The sequence below is a fragment of the Apteryx mantelli genome, chromosome 25 (genome assembly GCF_036417845.1).
Source record: "Apteryx mantelli isolate bAptMan1 chromosome 25, bAptMan1.hap1, whole genome shotgun sequence".
Taxonomy (NCBI): Eukaryota; Metazoa; Chordata; class Aves; order Apterygiformes; family Apterygidae; genus Apteryx; species Apteryx mantelli.
Window position 1 is genome coordinate 10,445,470 of NC_090002.1, and position 19,702 is coordinate 10,465,171.

At 44.1% G+C, this 19,702-nt stretch overlaps 2 protein-coding genes across 5 annotated transcripts; one reads left to right on the forward strand and one right to left on the reverse strand.

The window, feature by feature from the left end:
- Nucleotides 1–115: 115 nt before the first annotated feature.
- On the reverse strand, nt 116–8,587 carry IRF6 (interferon regulatory factor 6). Of its 3 annotated transcripts, XM_067310511.1 has the most exons (9): nt 8,508–8,560; nt 7,156–7,338; nt 4,127–4,303; nt 3,009–3,213; nt 2,446–2,568; nt 2,194–2,340; nt 1,585–1,977; nt 1,055–1,173; nt 116–700 (listed from the first exon to the last, which is right to left on the reverse strand). In XM_067310511.1, the coding sequence occupies exons 2-9, from the start codon at nt 7,156–7,158 to the stop codon at nt 479–481; spliced, it is 1,389 nt and encodes a 462-aa protein (XP_067166612.1). In that variant the 5' UTR covers nt 7,159–7,338; nt 8,508–8,560; the 3' UTR covers nt 116–478. The 3 variants fall into 3 exon arrangements, with proteins under 3 accessions (XP_067166612.1, XP_067166613.1, XP_013805949.1); XM_067310512.1 differs by lacking the exon at nt 7,156–7,338 and having other exon boundaries at nt 8,508–8,587; XM_013950495.2 differs by lacking the exons at nt 7,156–7,338; nt 8,508–8,560 and adding an exon at nt 6,503–6,582.
- A 5,167-nt stretch (nt 8,588–13,754) lies between these two features.
- GUCA1B (guanylate cyclase activator 1B) lies at nt 13,755–19,356 on the forward strand. Of its 2 annotated transcripts, none has more exons than XM_013950496.2 (4): nt 13,755–13,972; nt 16,336–16,485; nt 18,042–18,156; nt 18,809–19,356. In XM_013950496.2, exons 1-4 carry the CDS (start codon nt 13,769–13,771, stop codon nt 18,934–18,936), a joined length of 597 nt encoding a protein of 198 aa, XP_013805950.1. In that variant the 5' UTR covers nt 13,755–13,768; the 3' UTR covers nt 18,937–19,356. The 2 variants fall into 2 exon arrangements, with proteins under 2 accessions (XP_013805950.1, XP_013805951.1); XM_013950497.1 differs by having other exon boundaries at nt 18,814–18,902.
- Nucleotides 19,357–19,702: the final 346 nt, after the last annotated feature.

Below are 19,702 nucleotides of genomic sequence, written 5' to 3' on the forward strand. Positions count from 1 at the left end.
GCCCGTCAGGGACAGTTGGGGCCAAGCAGGCCACTCTCCCCAGGGCTGGAGCTCAGGGTTCACTCCCAGCTGCTGGGGGGGGGGGGGGGGGGGGAGAAAAAAGTGGACACAAAGATGTTTTCAAGGCAGTTTTAATAGAGCACGGATTTCTTTTTTCCCCCTATAACAATCAAGGATTTATATACATATCAATACTGGATTTTAAAAAATATTAGAGTTAAAAATCTGATTTATACATATCGGTTGCTTAAGCAAACAGCTAAAAACAGTGAACTACCTAGAGGTATTCCTTTAAAACCCTTCTATTTAGGCACTTCCAAAAAGAAAAAAAAAAAAAGCACCACTGACTGTGGAAAATTTAATCAGACAAGCAGATTTACAGATTTAATTCAGGTTCAGGCAAGGCACTGGTTAACAAGCATCTTCCTATATGTACAAGGAACAGGAGGGCAGAGCAGAGCCGGGGCGCCGGCGGCGGTCACTGCTCCGGGAGCGGCGTGGCCATGTGCAGCGCGGGGCCCTGCATGGGCCAGCCCTCCTGGTGGCTCTGCAGAAGGCGGTACAGCTGCTTCAGGTGGGCGACGATGTTGTCCTTGATGTCCGGGATAGAGATCTGGAGTCGCACGCTGCCGCTGTCGAAGGAACGCGTGAAGTCGCCCGAAAACATTTCGTAGATCATCCGAGCCACAACGGGAATGACCTGGTTAAAAAAAAAAAATTAAGGCAGCTATTTTAGCCGGTCACATAATACATGCCTGTTATTTTGCAAAAAAAACCCTGAAGGGCACCAGGAATCCCCTGCAGTGGTCAAATCTACCTGCGGAACGGTTTCCACAGTAACCTGAATGGCAGTTCACAGACCAAAGGTATTCAGCATACGAGGAATACATATCATTTGCACTTAATGTGACAAAAACCCACCAGCTTCCTATTTGGGCTTCTTGAAATCATTAACCAAGATGGAGAAAAACAGTTCTCTATTTGATATCTATGGGTGTCAATCCACGGGGCCCAGCAAAGCTGGCGCATCTGATTTCAGAGCCTTGGCTCGTACCTGAACCACGATCAGCTTTCTCTCTCTGGGTTTTCCATCAGGCCATTCTTCCCCAAAACAGAAGTAGATTTCATAAGGTGGCTGTTTCTCAATTTGTCCCTTCTGATGGGCAATCAGCTCTAAGAAGAAACGCAGAACGCTGCAGGGTTATCTGTCTTTCCGTTAGGAACACTTACCGCATCCCACCTCGCTACGCTTGTCCCAAGTCTGACAGGATCATGCAATCCTTCTCCAGAGCCACCTCTTACACATATAAGCAATTATAGCTTATTTCCTAAATCCAGAAAGAGCTTTCTTTAACAAGACCCGCCAGTATTTCAGTTCGTTAAATAAGTGTAAATTCCAATGTGCACCTGCTCTATAGTCCACTGCAGTCAGGGAGCACAGTGGCCACTGAACCACGCTGCATGCACATGCAAACCAATTACTGCATCAAGACTGATCCCCAGTGCAGATCACCCTGTCTAACAGTGTTACCGAGAGCCAAGACCAGCATCCAAAGTTGTTTTCCAGAAGCAAAAGTTACCTACCACTTAGGAATGTTTCCAGACAGAAGAGTTTGACTTTCTTTTGCCTCTCGATCAAATTTGGTGTAGTGGAGGAAGGCGCACACGGACCAGACCAGTACACCTTGCACTGGCAGAGTCGGACAGCATAGATGGCATGGCCACTGACCTCCAGGATCAGTCCCCTGTCCATAACATCTAGTAGCCGACTAGTGAAGATCTTTTGCTTTTCATTGGTGATTTGCTCTGTTCCTGGAAACTTTACTTGCTCCAAACTAATAGGCCCAAACAGCTCTTCCTGATCTGGCATTGGACCCAGCTCTCCATAGAAAAGTCGGCACCCCTGTGGGTTGCTTACAGTTGTTGTGGCTCCGGTCTCCTTTCCTCGATATTCAAACTTGATTTCTAGGTCTGTCACTGAGAGAGGAATTGTTAGTATGATGTTTCCTGCACCTCAGCACATACACTGCATGTATCAGTAGTGCAGAAGCATCATGCAACGTAAGCTAGAGTCTGAAAGGATATTTTAACTATACACAGTTCTGCATGCTAACAAGCAAACAACCAAAGGAAAAGCAAGGTTAAAAACCACCTGGTTAAAAGCACAATGAGGCACTACACCAATATACATACTTGGAAGAGAGCTGATCCAGAGCTCAGGGCTGCTGAAGAAGTCATGCTGCAGGGCAGTTGGGGGCATTTCCATATCTAGAGGTTCATTCTTCGGCCACACAGCTTCAGGGCTACAGTTTTCTGCACTGGCTGGAGCCATCGGAGAATCTACACAAAAGAATCAATTCTTTGATAAAACAAGATTTGATTTCAAGGATGCACCAATTTACAAGGAAATAACTCCACTAATAGATTACAGCCTATGCTACCAACCATTGATATTAAGAAACGGAAAGGTCTCCTGAATAGGGACATGCTGAGATGGATTCAATTCTTCCTCCTCTTCGTCATCAAGATCATTATCTTTTTCATCCCACGGAGCTGAGCCAGTGGAACCTACAAACAAGCACACATTCAGGGTAGTCACTCTGTATGAAACACTGCAATGCATTTCCTGAAAAAATACTGTAATTTTCACGTTGACTTTGCACAGTATCAGATGTTGATTTGTATAAATATAAGTAAAAAAGGGACAAATGTAATCTTTACACTATACTACCATCATTTTTTTTAATGCATGATTTTAGAGAGCTAAGGATCCAAATAAACTACCAGCAATGCTGGATTATTTAGCAGATAGCATGCAACCTTTAATTTTAGTACAGTTACACTATGGTTCAGAGTCCTCTTAGCTTAATTACAGCTGTGTTTACATATGGCATCCATTTTCCACTGCACACGAAGGTAGCTTAAGAGTTAATTCCTTGGCGGGAAAGGTAGATGGCATTGGACAGATGCCTGCTCAGTTACCAGTATTGTGTCAGCAAGGCCCTCACCTGGATTAATGATTGATCCCTGGGACTGCGGGATATCACAAACTTCATAAATTTTAACAGGATTCATGGGCACCTCCTTGGTGCCATCATACATCAAATTAAACTCCCGGCTTTTGTTAAGAGCACATCGGAGCTGGGCTTTCCACTTTGCAGGGTCTGGCTCATCGACTCCTTCCTGGTACTTTCCCGTTTCCACGGCCCATGCCTGGGAACAGAGTACACCGTGCTTAGTCCAGCCCTCTCAATATGCCAGCTTTTGTCAGAAATCACACTTCCAAACAAATTCACTTTAAAATTCTTCTCTTGCAGGAGTCTCACCTCAGCTCTTCTGATAACAACAATGGAAGTTCCCTCTACAATGTCTTTTCCCACTCAAACAAGGAAAAAAAAAAGTAAATCTTAATTTCCAAGAACCATTAGCAATTTTGAGCATGCATCTTTATGCAAGTTAAGAAGTGTAGTTTACACAGGATTATGCATTGGACTTTTCTAGGTGCCTCAGGTTGGATACCAAAAGTCATTTTGGACAGTGAGCATACTTTGTGTAGAAATGGGCTCAAAGTGGAGTGGAAAAACAGCCACAGAGATCCCACCAGCGCACCCCCCCCCCAAAATCAGACTATCAATCCAAGATCCTTTCAAGGCAGAAGGTCTAAAATTCCTCAAAGGAGTACAAGAGCTATAATGAATCCCTTGGGAGAAGAATATTAAGGACAGTAATGGCAGGCATTAGAAATTAGGGGTAGAATCATGATTTTTTCTTCCCCAGTTAAGATATAGGTAACTACTTAGTGGTTTGACACTAAGCAGTCAAGCCGGCTACCACAGCTACCACATCCTAAGCCCACTAGATGAAGCAAATAGCAGTGATTTCATCTGCCACAACCCATATAGTCAAATTTCAAGTCTGAGCTCTGGTGGTCTGAAAGGGTTAAAGAACTAAATACCTTTTCAATGCAGTGCCAAGCCTGGCACTGAGATTTTTCTGAGGTCAAAAGAAACAGGACAAAATGTGCCTGGAAACAGTTTCTGAAATGACTATCCAGCTTTTAGGCCAACAATTCAACCCTTTGTCCCTGTTTAACAGCCGTGGTATAACCAAGTTCCTCTTCCCTTACCTTAAAGATAGTGTTCTCCTCTTCATGCTGAGGACTGTGCCGAGTTGCATGCTTCCAGGGGATCTGAAATCGCTTTGCTTCTCGATTCAGCCAGATAAGACCTGGATACATACCGCTATCTACCTGGGCTACCAGCCAGGGCTTCAAGCGAACTCTTCGCGGGTGCAATGCCATTGTCTACAAAAGACAAAGAGATAATAGTAGACCAACTGCTAAACGTTAGAGGCTGATTCCACCCCCACCCCTCAAAAAAAAAGTTATTTAATGAAAAAGGATTATCAGCAATGTTACTATTATTGTTTGTTATTTTATTGCACATCTAGAACACAAATTCAGATTTCACTAGATTACTGCTCTACCAGAAGCAGCTACAAATGCATCACTAAGTGAGGACCATAATTGTTATAAGAACAACTCGCTCAAATATTACAGCAATCAGAGATTATTATTTGTGTTAACTGAGCACATGGAAGGATTAGCCCCAATCAAAATAGCGCTGTAAATGCTGCGCAGGAGATAAAGCCACAAACAAGCCACAGCAAGAACAGACATTAGAATTTCAAAAGCCTCCACGTACACTTTAGCAAACTGAGCTATCTGATCTAATTTCTCTTGAGTCATGTAAGAGTTGTATCCAGAAGCAGAAAGACCAACATGTGCCAAATCAGAGACTTCTGCCCTTCTGCCCCAGCTGAGGCGATGGTGGAATCTTCAGGCTGAATTGGAGGGGAGCGTTTTATCGTACATAGACAGACTTTCATCCAAAAGTAATTTCATGACTTTTTCATGAACATTTTGAATGCAGTATAATCATTTGCAAACATCAGTGTAAGGTGCTGACCTATAATAACTATGATGTTTGCTCAGAAGGACATGAACTGCAAGTGCACGCTCATGCTAAAAATCACATAATGTTCACTTAGTGTTTAGGTTTTTTTTTAAAAAAAAGCATCAGTCAACTGATCAAAGTTGTTGTTGTGTAAGTACTCCTATGTTGCTACTGCACTTGCAACCAACAATATTTTCCTTGTTCATGACATATACAAGCTACAGAAAAAATAAATGACTGCCCCTGTGCAAGAAGAGGCAGTATTTGATATTTTTACATGTTTTTTATTTTTATGCTACACAAATGCTTTGAAAGCACATTTCACATATTAGGTCATAAATCTTAAAATAGAAATGAAAATGGCAAATATTCCCTTTGATAAAATTAGATACAGGATAAAGCCTTTGCCTAAGACCCGAATACTGCTATAGGAGTTGCAAAATATGTCTAGCAGCAGAGATAGAAGAGATTAAAAAAACTGTCCAAGAACTAGTCTAGGAACAGGTTTTATTTGTTCAAATGCCTGCAGATCCAATTTAAATGCAAGTGATCACAGAAAATTAATCTGAACACAACTTATTTTATCCATTAAGCAAAAAAAAAAAAGTTCAGATTCAATTGCAAATCATATTTAAATAATAGCTTAAAAATGTGTTTAGTCAAGAATCCAGGCATGATAGCAGACTGCTTCCCAGGAGCTAAAAAGGATCAGAAAAGATTTGTAAGAATTGTCAAGATTATTTTTATGCTTCTGAAACTGCTGTATTAGCTATCCATGTCTGCAAATCCTATCAAAATTAAACTTTTAATAATGTTTGCAAGGGCACAAAGTCCAGGTTAATCCTGGACGAAATGTATTTAGAATTGAGACAAAAAAAGAGATATAGTTTTCCCTTCCAAAGGGAATTGTCATTGTAACAAATCCTAACTAAAGTTTGGTCCCACAACCTCTTTCACGCTCTCCTAACTTTACTACAAGCAGTCCCCTCTTCTAACAACGCATACTGGGCACGCACACATGTGCAAGACCCAGATTAAATACAAACCCAGACACCAGTGAGAAAAAAATCATGCCTCTAGAACAACATAAATTCAGTCACATGGACAGTGCATTAGGCTGCATTAGGTTTAAAGGGTCTATTAGATCAGAGACAACATGTATCAATACAAGACACTACAATGCTTTATGACCTTTTATCACCAACGACTTGTTGACACAATAACAGAGAGCAAATCAACTTGAATCCCATTGCCCAGCTCAAACAGTGAGTCAGCCTCCATTATACAGCCTTCAACTTCGATCCGGAGGGCTCCACCAAAAACCGCTCAAGCTCTCAGAAAGCAGCCAGGATGCGCTTAAGGAGCGCCCGCGCAGATTGATGGGGTTTGCCAGCACAGGCCTGGCCCTGGACATACATCAGCAGGAATCCCCCAGTTCCCTAACGCCAACTTCAATTTCTGGTGCACGGGGGTAATTCGTACATCCCTGCACTGCTTGCATCCCTCCAGCAATGTGATTACTCAATGCACCCCAAGTATTAACTAACCCGGACGTTCTCCCTTGGATGGGAGACATTCACCCAGCAAGAACAACTCAGGCGAGCTCAGGAAGGAACAGACATCCCTGCAGCCACCGCTCCGACCGCGACGGGAGAGTGACAAAGGTCAGGAACGCCCAGTCGGCCACAGTGCCGTATCCGTGCATTCGGCACTGACGCCAGCCAGTGTACGCACTGCTTAATTCAGCAGGCACAGCACACCAGGAAAACGCTACCCGAAAGTGAAAGCCTAACTCCTACTGGAAAGAGGGACTTGCTAAGGCTCTGAATACAAGTGACCATCTGTTCTTGGGAGAACAGAGGAGCGATAAACCCAAACGCGATGGAGCACGCACAAAGTGCAGCTCCCCGGCAGCGTCCGCATCAGCCCGCTGCCAGCAGCGGTACCCTACGCGCGGTGCGAGGAGATGCACTGCATCTTCCTCCTCTTCAGCCAGCTTGCGCGCTCGCAGTGGAGCCCCTCGGAGCGCCGCTCCATGGGACAGAGGCCACACGTCTCCGCTTTCGCCCCAGCCTCGAGCAGGATTCGGCACTCCAACAGGCCACATCCTGACAGATGGGGAGCTACAAGACAAGCATTAAAACGATACCAAAGACAGATGGCCCAGCTTTGGTTCTCTCCTCAAGGCTCATATCCTTACCATATTTTTGTGGCGTACAGGTTTCCTGAGCTCAAATGCTTTCAGTCTCAGCCTACGCAGCCAAGAATATTCAGCCCTCCTTTTCCACCCGGGACAGGAACCCTCTAAGGAAGTAAAGGAGGGGGCTTTCTCTGGGTTAATCTCTGTGATACCACAGCCTGCCACCTCCTTCCTTGTTGTTACCTACAATTTAATCACATTAACATACACTTAGTGGATTTTCACTCGTTTTTTCCAAAGGCAAGTAAGTAGCTCAGCTCTTAACATCAGTGTTCCTTGTCTGCACAGAGAAATGGGCTGAGTTTTCATCCAGTTATCTGACATCTAATCACCTCCCTCCACCTGGAACCTATAGCTCCCGCATTTCAGAGATTCACACATCACCTTCCCAAAACCGCGCTCCTGATTGCTTCACAACAGCCCGGGATCCCCTGCCCTGCGCAGGGCAGGGAACCTGCTTTAAGCACAATTAACCCTCATGCTTCGCAGCTCCTCCACCCCGGCGCAGCAAACGCAGCTATCTGCCGCGCCGGGATGGCCCATCGACTTGAAAGGGCCACGGCTTGTTCCTGCTAATCTGGCTCCTCGCGGTGGCAACAGCTGTGCTGCCCAAACAGCTGTTGGCGGAGTAGGGGGCAAATACCACCCTTGGCCTAACTGCAGGCCTCAATTTACGCCAGCTTGAAAGACATAGCCTAAGGCTAACTACCGGATAAGCCATGTGAAGAGATGGAAAAGGCGTGCAATAAATACGTTTTCAGCGTTTTATCCACCCGACTGCCTTCAGATCCGGCCAATTCCCTGTTCTGCCACCGCCTCCCTTTTCAGCCCGGGCTTTGCGCTCCTGAAGACACTAAGCCAAGGCTCTGGCTTCCCTCTGATCTTCCATAAGAAAGGTATTTTGCACGTAACTCTAAGCAAACCAAGCTCTCGTCCCAAAGTTTGTTTTTCAAGCCAAATGAAACTGCTCTGCATCAGACTCCCATCCTCCTGCCACAGGAACTCTGAAACTCCGGGTCCAAGAAGAAACGGAGCTTTCCGGCAGGAGCGACCCACGGTTTTCCACAGGGAAACCGGACACCGGCCCCAGCAAAGTGGATTTCGGGGGCGGGGTGAGCCCCAGCCCGGCCGCCTCCCGCGCCCTGACAGCTCCGCCGGGCAGCGCAGGCAAGGAGCAGCCCCGCGCCCGGCTTCCTAGTGGCCATTAGGGGCCTTTCTCCCCCCCCCCCAAAAAAAAAAAACAGAAAAAAAACAAGACTCCGCAGCCATTTCCTCGCCGCTGCCAGCCCGCAGCAGTGTCACAACCCGCCCCGTCCTCAGCCCCGCTCCCACGCCGCCAGCGCGCAACTTACCGCTTCGGCGCGGCGGGGCGCGGAGCCCGCGGGGCCGGAGCCGGGACGGCGGGGCCGGGCGCGGGCGCGCACACTCAGCGCGCGGCTCCGCCCTCACCTGCCCAGGTGCGCCGGGCGCAGCCGCGCCGCCCCCGCCCGCACCGCGCCGCCCCGCTCCGCCCCCGCCGCCGCCCGCACCGCGCCGCCCCGCTCCGCCTCCGCCCGCCCCGCGCCGCGCCGCCCCCGCCCGCCCTGCCCCCGCCGCGGCAGCAGCAGCGGCCCGCGGCTCTGCAGGCAAACGGGGCGTAATAACCCCCCCCACCCACCTCGCTGCCTTCTCCCTTTTCCAAATAAATACTCCATCTTTTTTTTTAAAAAAATCAACTTTTTCTAAGTTCAAAACCCTATTTGCAGCCTCACGCATCCACAGCGCTGAACAAAGACAAGCCTTAAGGTCAGGTGTGATTAAGGCACAACCACAAGTGGGTTTTTTGTTTCTTTGTTTTTTGGGTTTTTTTTCAGAAAGACATAAAAAAATGTTCTGCCTCCTCTCCTACCGCACCTCCGTCCACGCTCGCAAACCTACCTGCAGCTGCCGCGGTGCCCTCCTGCATCACCCTGCTCCGGCGGCGCGATTGAGCCTTCCGCCGAGGTCTCTGCGAGGCCCTCAATTAATTTCTTTTCCTCGTAGGTGGGGAATAGTGACTCAGTGGTGAATCTTGGTTTCAAGGGATCCTATAATACTGTACACTTCAGTTTCAATTAACTTGAGAAAAGCAGGAAATTCCCTTCTCCTTCCGCTCCTGAAGACTCATAGTGCCAATTCCTGCTGTTGGAGAGACTGACCTACAGCCAAAGCACGCGCCCAAAGCTTAACCCTCTGCCAAGGTTTGGGGATCATGCAAAGTTTTGAAAATTTTCAACATGCGCTGAAAAAGTGTAATTTTGCATTTTTTGTGGGACATTTGTCTTGTAAGATGCCAAAGCACAAGATAAATATTTCAAACTTCATTCACCGCTGAAACGTAGCTGCTCTGAGCTGACGTGTAGTAATAGTTTGTCAACATATGGTCAGATCTCTCTGGAAATAAAAGACAATAGGCAAGGCTCAAAGGGTAGCATTTTTCATGATAGGATAACACCGCATTGGTAAATTTTAGATTTTTTCCACCTGTTGGTTTCACTGTACAAAATTAGGGAGAGCAGCTCTTGTAATAATATCCAATACCATGTGGTTATTCCCAACATATAAAAATGTGCAATATTTGGCTAATTTAGTGATGAATTGACAAGAGATGGATAGAGAAATGTTGGGCTGAACTCCCCAGCCAAAATATTAAGGATCTTTGATCAGTCCTCAGTCTTTTCTAGGTCCTTTTTTTGCTCCTTCAAAATCTCACTAAGATATTTTCTGATGAGTTTCCTCTACCTTGTAAGCCTAGTAATGGGTAATTTTTTTTTATAGGAAGAAGAGGAGGCAGCTGCAAATAGGAAGAATGCAGGTAAACCTACAGGAGAAAGGGTGTTGCTCCCTTCCCCTCTTCAGGCAGGTATGGAAATGGGTCAGCACAAAAGTTGCCGTGCATCCTCCTTGCATTCCTCATATCCACATGTCTGTCCTGCCTGGCATCAATTTAAGGAAGTTTCAGGCCTGCCTTCGTTTGCAGTCTGGTACGCCGGACTCGGTGCACCTTGGACAGCAGACGCCGACGGGAACACTGCACGCACCCGTCAGCCGCACGCCCCGGTCTGCCTGCTGCTGGCGGGACCGGGACTGCTGCAGAGTTTTTTCTCTTTCTAGGCCTGCTCAAAGGACACTTTAGACTGCCCGAGCCACCAGAAGTGTCTCAGTGCAGGCAAAGGCCAGTTTGTTGAAAGTAATGGAGCAAGGCAGCAAGGTGACTAAGGGTGGCCGCTTGAGCACTCCGAGGACTGGTCTTCCCTCCGCTTTCCTTGCGTCCTGGGGCTCTCAAGCCAGGCAGCTGCGCCTGCCGTGGCACCTTGCCTTGATTACCATGCAGCGGAGGCAGCCGAGGCTGTCGTGCAGATGCCAAACAAATGAGTCTTCCCATCCCTCTGCAGTTTTTTTTTTTTCTTGAATTTCTACTAGCCTTTGCTAAAGCGTGTGGTAGCATGTTTGTTAGTGAACCGACGGGAAGTGAGCTGTCTAGTTTTCCACGCTCTTGGCTGGGAAACTCTGCAGCTTTCTGAGCTGCATTGGTGATAATCTAGGGATGGCTCATAAGGCAGGACGTGTAATCAGATGTTACCTGTTTGCAACTCTATCATCCAAAGTTTTCATTCTGGCATAATATTTCTCTAGTCTGTGTCATTTTATACAGCATTGATCCTAAACTTTCAGGTAGCCAAAGAGCACCAACCTCTTTATTACGGTGTTTTCTAGAAATTATTTTCATTTTTAGTTATCTCTATTAACCTCTACCTGCATCTTTTTCAAATCATATGGAAAAATCCCTTATCTGATAACTGTGCTCCATAAACCAATATTCTAATGACTAGAGACAACAGCTCTGTCAGTACACAGTCAGCAGAGCGTGTTTTTTTGTAAAGTGAGACTTGTATACAGAGGAATTTTCATACCAGGAGCTACAGGTTTAAGTACTTCAGTGCCAAATAAGCATCGCTACACATTTATTAAAGGGATTGTATGTCACAATACCTACAATAGCACAGATCAGACTCTGTAACCCAGATCTTTCAGTCCTTTGTTCCTAGCTGGAAAAGATCCTAGTAATCAAAATAAAAGGGGGAACCATTTTCTCTCCTGGGAACAGATCACTAAGTTCCCATAAGGCAAAACAAAATTATGCAATGAGGCAACATAATGTCCTGGGCATGTGGAGTCTTGTGCTCACAGCACTCACATTCCAGCAAGCAGCTCCACACAGGTGAGCAGCACGAAACCGTGGAGATCTTCACACTGGTGCATGTGAAATTCCCCCACCTGTGTTGCAGTAAAAAAATCTGATGACTCCCCCCACCAGTGTCTCCACAGGAAAGGTGCCTCTAGTTTCCCTAAAACTATGTTTGCAGCCTAAATGTAGAACCCATGATTCATCTTGGTTAATATCTGAAAGGGCAAGAAATGTATCAGTAGAGGAGGGAAAAAGCTGTTATTCTATACGATGCACATAATGAGCATAGGGATGATGCATAGATATGATGTATTGAGTGACAATGGGGAAATAGAGAATGCGACACAAACAGTTTATAGATATCACAGTGACTATGATTTCTAGACTTCTTTCTAGTAGTTCTAGCTAAAAGGCACATGTCAGGGGATGGATCCAATACACTTTCTCCATCAGCCCTCAGGCTACTCCACTAGAGATACAAATTAATTTAGATTCAGGGCTTGAAGTTTATGCCTGAAGCATTTGTAAGAGGAAGGCTTAAGTTTATTAAGCATGTTGCATTCTTTTAGGTACAAGAATAGACAAACAGTATTCCTCTACACCATCAGGCCAAAAAAACACTTTTTTACAGGAAAAAAAAGCATCTTTAATCTTTCTAGTAACTCCTCTAGCCCCTCTCCTCTCTTTCTACACTTCTGCTGCCCTGCCTATCTTCCCTCCTTTTCAGAGGCTCTTGAGTGAATCCCTAGGTTGCTTGAGCATCCTCACGTGTGAAGAACTATAGAAGTGCGAAGTCAGACTATGCCCCTGCAAGTCTGTATATATATAGAATACCACTGAAGGATTACTCACATGCATGAGTGGACTCAGAGTAAGTCTTGTTCTTATTGTAGAAACCAGATGCTTCTGCAGTAGCAAGTGCTAAACTGATTCTTGACCTGTGTCTCTCATATTAGAAATTCTTCTTTCTAATCTGTTTCTAAAAGGAGCAATTTAAATCTTTATGGCCCTTAGTGTTAGTGTAATGGGGAATATATTGTTTCCTATTAATACTGCTCTAATCTCCTTAAAGGAAGAATCCTATCTACAAGCCAGGATGGCTCAAGCACATTTATAGCTACAGGTCATTTCTTTCCAGCTGACACAGAAAGATAGTTGGATTCAGAACACCTGGCACAATATGTATAAAGGTTGGTGGTTCCATTAAGGAATAAAAAGAAGAAGGAAGATGTTTCTAGGAATGAGGGGTGTGGGTTTTGGGTTTTTTTTTTTTGGGTAGTGTGCAATTGTGAGCAGCCTAGTATCAGGGTTCTTTGATAAAAGAGGCTTGTATTAGAGCTATAGTTAGTATCTATAATAAAAGCAGTAAGTAATACTCAGTGGTAAGGAGTAGGGTTCCCCCCCCCTTTCTCTCTTAGGTGCTATTGCTTTGTAACAGAACAAGGTGAGTATAGCAAGTATTTCAAGGAGATAAAATGGGGAAGGGAAGGAAGGAAACCTCAACACTTAAAAAAACATATATATATAAAGAAATGAAAGACTTTTACAAAGCTTCATATGAGAATTTCAAAAAGGAATTATGAAAATCAGAGAGATACATGCACTTAGTTATGGGCATTTGTTGTTTTTCTAAATTAATTTGTATAGTGTAAGGCACCCAGCATGTATTCAGTTAGCCTGATGCATTAGCAGTCCTATTAACATTATCAGGAGTTTTCTCAGGTGAGTATAGTTAGTTATATATGGATGTTTTATCAAAATTCTCTCTCAGTAAAAGTTGTTTATTAATATACCTTCTTTCACTGAAAAATTGTAGTGCCCCTACAAACTGCTAATATATATGAAGATTTAAAAACTAATGTCCAAGAGTTCACTTTAGATCACTTTGTTTTCTAGAAAAAGCACAGGATCAAGTGAGTGAGGTTATAGGTCACATAAAGGGAATCTCAGCTCCCAAATCCTTTGACATGAAGGTGTAGACCTCCAGCAGCACCCTGAGTCTCCATGGAGTCTGCTTCTAAGTAGGGTGCAGCTTAAAACATCTGAAGGTCTCTGTGACTAATAGGTGGGAATCTCCTAATGATCTTAGTTATTTTTATGCAGGTCTGACACATGTTGCACTGCCTTAACGAAGGGAAGCACTCTAGGATCACCAAGTGAGCTTACAAAACTGTAAAGGTGAGTAGAGCCTGTAGGAGAGAAGGAGGAAGAATAAAGTGAAAGACAAAAAATAAAGCAAAATAGCAGGATACAACATCAACACCAGAGAAACAAAGGCAAGAAACTGCAGGAAGAAAAAGAACAAAGAGAAAGCAACTAAAGGTGACAAAAGGACAGTACCAGGACTTTGAATTTTCTTTTTTGTTTCTTTTCCTTTCTTCTTTCTCTTCTGCTTTACAGAACAAAATGGGACAGCAGTTCACCAATGCTGAAGGGGGACAAGCAGAAATTGATGTTGCTGAATTGCAGGAATGGTATAAGAAATTTGTGGTGGAATGTCCCAGTGGGACCCTCTTCATGCATGAATTCAAGCGCTTCTTTGGAGTCCAGGATAATCGCGAAGCTGCAGAGTATATTGAAAACATGTTCAGAGCTTTTGATAAGAATGGGGTAAGTGGCAAGGAGCTATTGCAATGATTTGGCCAATAACCAGTACTCTCTTCCTTCTGCAATTTGGAGATGTTTTGGGGCATTTTTCGCTCTTATTACATTTAATGAGATTGAAGGCAAGGGATCTGCCAGGGCTGTATTGCAATTCCATCACTTCTTGCAATGCAAGAGCTGGCTGGAAGTGTGCTCTTTCTTTGGATTCAAAACACACCTGGAAATGAACAGAGGGGGATACAGCTGTGAGGCTGGTGGGATCCTGCACTGTGTCGCAGTCTCCTTCCTTACATAAGCACACACTGCACCTGTCTTTACAGTATGGTGTGGATTTATCTCCTCATAAATCTGTATGAGAATTAAGAACAGAACGTCCTTCACCTAAGGATGGATTAAAAGATTTAAACTTAGGCAGCCTCACTTTTGAGACAGTATTGCTGAAAGCCTTCAAATAACAAAGGTTGCTAACTGAAAAAATATTTATCTGTTATGGTACAGGAGGAATTACAGTGGAGTAAAGTCCTACTTGGATTTGATATACAGTGGAGGAAGTGTATATGTACATTATGAACAGGTAGCATGTAACAAAATACTGATTTTAGCTACTCAAAAGCTAAGGAATGCTGAGCAATTCTGATATTTTGGTCTTGATTGTCTTAGATGTATTTTTCGTCAGACACCTGGGAAAAGTGAGCTTCTTGGTTTAGTAGTTATACTTACTCATGTGTTGGTGCAAATGATAGCATAATACTAGCCCATAATATTTCTGATACTCAGATAAACATGAGGCGCTTGTCCTTCTCCTGTTGAAATGGGTAAGCGATGTTTGCCAGACTGTTAGATTTTCTGAAGCTCTTGATCTTATTTGAAGTATGTGGCTGTTTGCCTATCCACACAGGAAAAGCTGAGACAAATATTGGATATTGCTTGTATTATATCAAACAATTTCTATTACACTTCCTTTGAAACCAGTGGCAAATTTGCACTGTGGTGGTGGTTAAAAGTCAGTTTGAGAAAGGATTATAAAAAAGCTACAGAAAATGTAGGCAGATCGACCTTGTTTCAAAACTTGAAGTGAGCAAAACCCAAGTTCCTGCAAAAAGCATAGATTCCAATTGCATGATGAAATTCATGTAGAAAGGGATTCCTGCAGAAATGGCCTGGTCTCTCTGGCCTGCTGTAGCCAGGCAAAATATGTTCATCAGTGCAATTCAGGTAGTTTTTCTAATGGCAATAAGCAGTGCGCATTAAAGGAGGAAGTCCCATCCTTAGCTTAAAGGCGTTTCCCTGATGACTGAGGCCCCCTCCTCCCTTTTTTTGTAGGGACATGGTACTTGCATATATGCTAAAATTAAGTGCATTAAATTAGGCCTAGGTTCGTGTGCTTGCTAAACAGGCCTATGGTATATAATCAATTAAACTGGGCCTAACAATCAATATTCAGGGCCTAATGATCTAAAAGATTTAGTGCTAAGATAAGGACATCAAAACAAATACATCCTAAATTATCGTTTTTGCTTTCTAAGTCCAGTAATGACAGTTCTTGCTCACAAGTATTACAAAGTATTTAAGTGCCTACCGACAGAGCAGCCTGTGGAGGACACGCATAGGCTAGATTTTTCCAAAGGGCAATTTTGCTAACCAGGTTGGGACTGCTCGGAGGTGACATGCGCTGTTGAGCACTTGGCCTTCGGGAATGGTGCTGAGCTGCAGGAGGGCCATCTGCTGGAGGCTGCCAAAGGAACCATGAATCTTTCTAAAGCCTTTTAAAAAAGGGTTTTAGGAGGCTGAAGACTTGACATAAGTCTCTTAGAGCAAGTGCTCTTGCACTTGCTTCCTTCTGAACAGTTGCACTTTCATTGTTGTCACCATCTTCCTTGGATGAATCAAGATCAATCAAGGGTGAAGGATGGAAGAAAGGAGCAATGCTTGAGTGTTACTCTGGCAGGTGAAGCAGCTAAAGTCTCTCAGAATGGTGATCCCTTCCAAAAAAGCCAGCATCTCCTGCACTCAGTGATCCTCTCCTGCCTCTCCATCATCCATGTAATCTGTATTGTCCCAGTGCGTTTAAATTGCTTGTATTTCTGGAGTCCTGGCAGGTGTCCCCCCCTTATTGCGGTGTGGGAAAAAATGCTTATTATCTATTCTCACACTTCTTGGGAACTCATCCTGGTGGAGACAGAGGGGCATGGCTGTAATTTTAAATAGTTTGGGAAATGCACAAGTCTTTTATAAATATAAAGTGGGAAATAAATAGCTGATATTGCAGAGTATCTTTTTTGGCAGCTTTTTCATCCCTCTTTCTTAAGCAGTTTTCTGTCAACTATATGTGGTTAAATGCCATTCAGACTGTCTCTTTTTTCCTACAGGATAACACCATTGACTTTCTGGAATATGTGGCTGCTTTAAATCTCGTTTTACGAGGAAAACTGGAACATAAACTGAAGTGGACATTCAAAGTATATGACAAGGATGGGAATGGCTGCATAGATAAGCCTGAGCTGCTAGAAATTGTTGAGGTAAGTGGGTATTGCCTAATTATTTAAGTAATTGCCATTCTTTGGCAACATAATGATGCATGTAGCTCATATAGTGCAGATAGTGATAATCCACTGTTTCAAAGCAGCTGTGGATAGTGATGAAGTGAAATGCCTGGCCTAGGCAAAAGGGGTCATTTGCAGAGTGGTTTTGTGGAGACCTGGTGGGGCTGATGAGGAATCAGTTGTACCCAGGGGCAGCCACAGGCCTTGGCCCTGCTTGTGCGGAAGCTGCCCAGAAATGCAGCAGCCAGGTGCAGCTGGGGAGTCCCTGTATCTCTCTGCCCTGCTTTTCCTTTCAACTCTTCATGCCAAAATTCATTACATGAACTGGAAGTGGCATGGTGGGAGGGGGCACACTTTACCCTGTATTCCTTACAAGAGCCAGGTTTCCTGTTTAAGTGAGAGTGAGAATAAGCATGAATTAGTACAGAAATCCTTTTTGTGGTTCTCTCTGGGTTTTTATGTTCTTCAATTGCTTTTAATTAGTGACTGTGTAAGTATGAGAGAGGGCATATGGCCTAGTGGTTTAGCAGAGAGGGACAGAGATATGAGATGCCTGGGCTTTTTCTGCTGTGTAGCCTTAGATAAATCTCTCAGTGATTGTGTTAGTGTCTGCCTCTGCATCATAGGTGCTGTTATAGTCAGCCTTTCACAGCTGTATTTGTGAGGCTTAATCAGTGGTATCAGCCATTTTAGGCTCTTAGGTGAACTGCAATATCAAGAAAACTCATCATCAGAGCAATTGAATCTTTCTGTGCAAAACCAAGTTCTTCTGGCTGAAAAGTCAGCAGCTGGGGAAATGCGATCAGTTTTAGTTACCTACTACATCACTAGGAAAGGTGTGATAGAGTTTGGGGGAGCTTGTCCAGGGCAGGTTCAACTATGGTTTTAAGGTCAGTGAGGAATTGGCCAGAGCTGTGTTCTGCCCTTGCTAATCCCCTGTCTGGGAAGACTTCAGGCAAAAGCCTTCAGCCTGATGAGCAAAATTAACAGTGAACAGGTAGTTGTCTTGCGAGGAGGATAGAGGAACGAATACACAGAGGGAGGAATAGGCAAAATCTGCCATGTTCCAGTGACACAAAGTGGAACAGAAACTATGGGTCAAAATATGTGCTAATACAGGTTTGTGATTTTGTAGCTTGGGCAGAAGTTCACTAGGAGAGAGGTGGCTAAATCCAGGTGTGCCGGGTTTCAGATCTGCATAGACCCTGGAAAAAATCATTTGATTTCTCAGTATGATTTTTTTCATGTCTGTGAAACTCTTGCCATGCTCGTTGCAAAGGAACCTGAGGTTTGACCAATACACATAAGTAAAATGGATGGGCAGCAGTTTCAAAGTACAAATAATATAATCCACAGTATGCATAATTATAAGGTAGAAGGTTTTGTTCATGATCTAGGGCTGTTCAGTGGCAGATGTTTCTGAAAAAAAGGGTTGAAACTGTAGCCCTCAGACCTTTACACTGCTGAGAAAATAAAAAGGACAGCACTGATTTCCATGTGCCAGTCCTTCTAACCTGTGAACTTCTTTTCAGTCTATCTACGAGCTGAAGAAAGTGTGTCGGTCTGAAGTGGAGGAGAGGACTCCATTGCTCACACCAGAGGAGGTTGTCAACAGGATATTTCAGTTGGTGGATGAGAATGGGGATGGTAAGGAATTGATACCTTAGATTGCACTCATGCATAATGAAAAGATATCTCTGCTGGCCAGACTAGTTTTAATTAGGTTTATCAAAAAAATCACTTAGGACAATCTCATTACTCATATTAGACATGTCAGGTTAGGCTCTGTTTTGTTGTGCAGGGGTTAGAATCCAGAGCAACTCTGTGCAGCAGTAGAAAGTAATCTTCATTATTTTAATATAAAATACTCAGGAGTCACTATTTCATCTGGATTTTGATGCCATACCTATGTCATTCTCAAAACTTCAAGTAGCCAAAATGGAGATTCCAGTCCAGGCACAATAGTATGAATAAAGACAAGGGGTCTAGTCAAATCAGACAGAGCTTGCAGGATCAGACTCGCAATCCTCCTGGAGGAGCATGTGTAAATTAATGCAACATTTCCTGTTAGCCAAAAGGACAGTGTAGGTGTGAATGGTGTGGTTTGCAGGGTGGTGGTTGTCTTTTAGCTAGCTGGCCTAAACTACATGGGGAAATTGTGTAGCGTACCTTTCGTCTATTAACCCATTTTCTTCTAATGCATAGGATGTTGTTTTTACTTCCTGTGTCTTCCTCTTCATTTGTGTCTATCTGTCATGTTTTGTGTCCCTATCCTGTGTCCTCCTCATCCTGTATACAGGGCAGCTGTCTCTTGATGAATTCATTGATGGAGCCAGGAGAGACAAGTGGGTGATGAAGATGTTGCAAATGGATGTAAAACCTGGCGATTGGATCTCGGAGCAGAGGAGGAAGAGTGTTTTGTATTAAGAGAATCCAATTTTGATATGACTGAAAATGTGATGCTGGCTACAGCTGTGGCTCTTTTACTCCAGGGGGGTAGTGGCTTTCATTTTTAATACAATCTCAGCATCCAAATGAAGACTTCCAGAGGTTTAAGAAGGCATATCTGAATCTAAAGCCTGCATGCTGCATACAGCAAGGACTGCTGGTACCCAGAGACATTGTTAGTCTGTGAATAAGTCCTTTTGTGCATACAATACCCTGTTTGTCAGCTCTGGTTTTTGATTACACCCTAAGGAACAAACTTTTTGTGGTTTCCTGCAGTGGTTCCCTGGGAGCATTTCTTATTCCGATGACAGAAGGGATCAGGCAGGGAGAATTCCTGACATTGTGGTACCACTTTCAGTGCAGGTTAGTGTGTCTCAGCCTCTATCGTTACTGCCTACAGAGATGTGAATATATCAAACAACAACAGAGGTGCTCTGATGGCAGACACTGCACATTCGGGAGATCTGTTACAATTCATAGTGTGTGCATACAATTGATTTTAGTAGATTATATTACTTCAAACAAAATTAATGAGCACTAGCATATCACCATCAGAAATAAAGATTATAAGAGGTAGCCAAACTGCAGAGTTGAGGAAAACATAATGTACAGGCTGGACAGGTGCAATATTAACTTACATCTCCCTTCTGTGGACCACACTTTGCTGCTTGCATCAGTTTCAGTGAGGTTCTGTGGGGCTGGGAAAGTGGTATTTCCAAACACTGCAGCAGTAGAAGTTGTACCT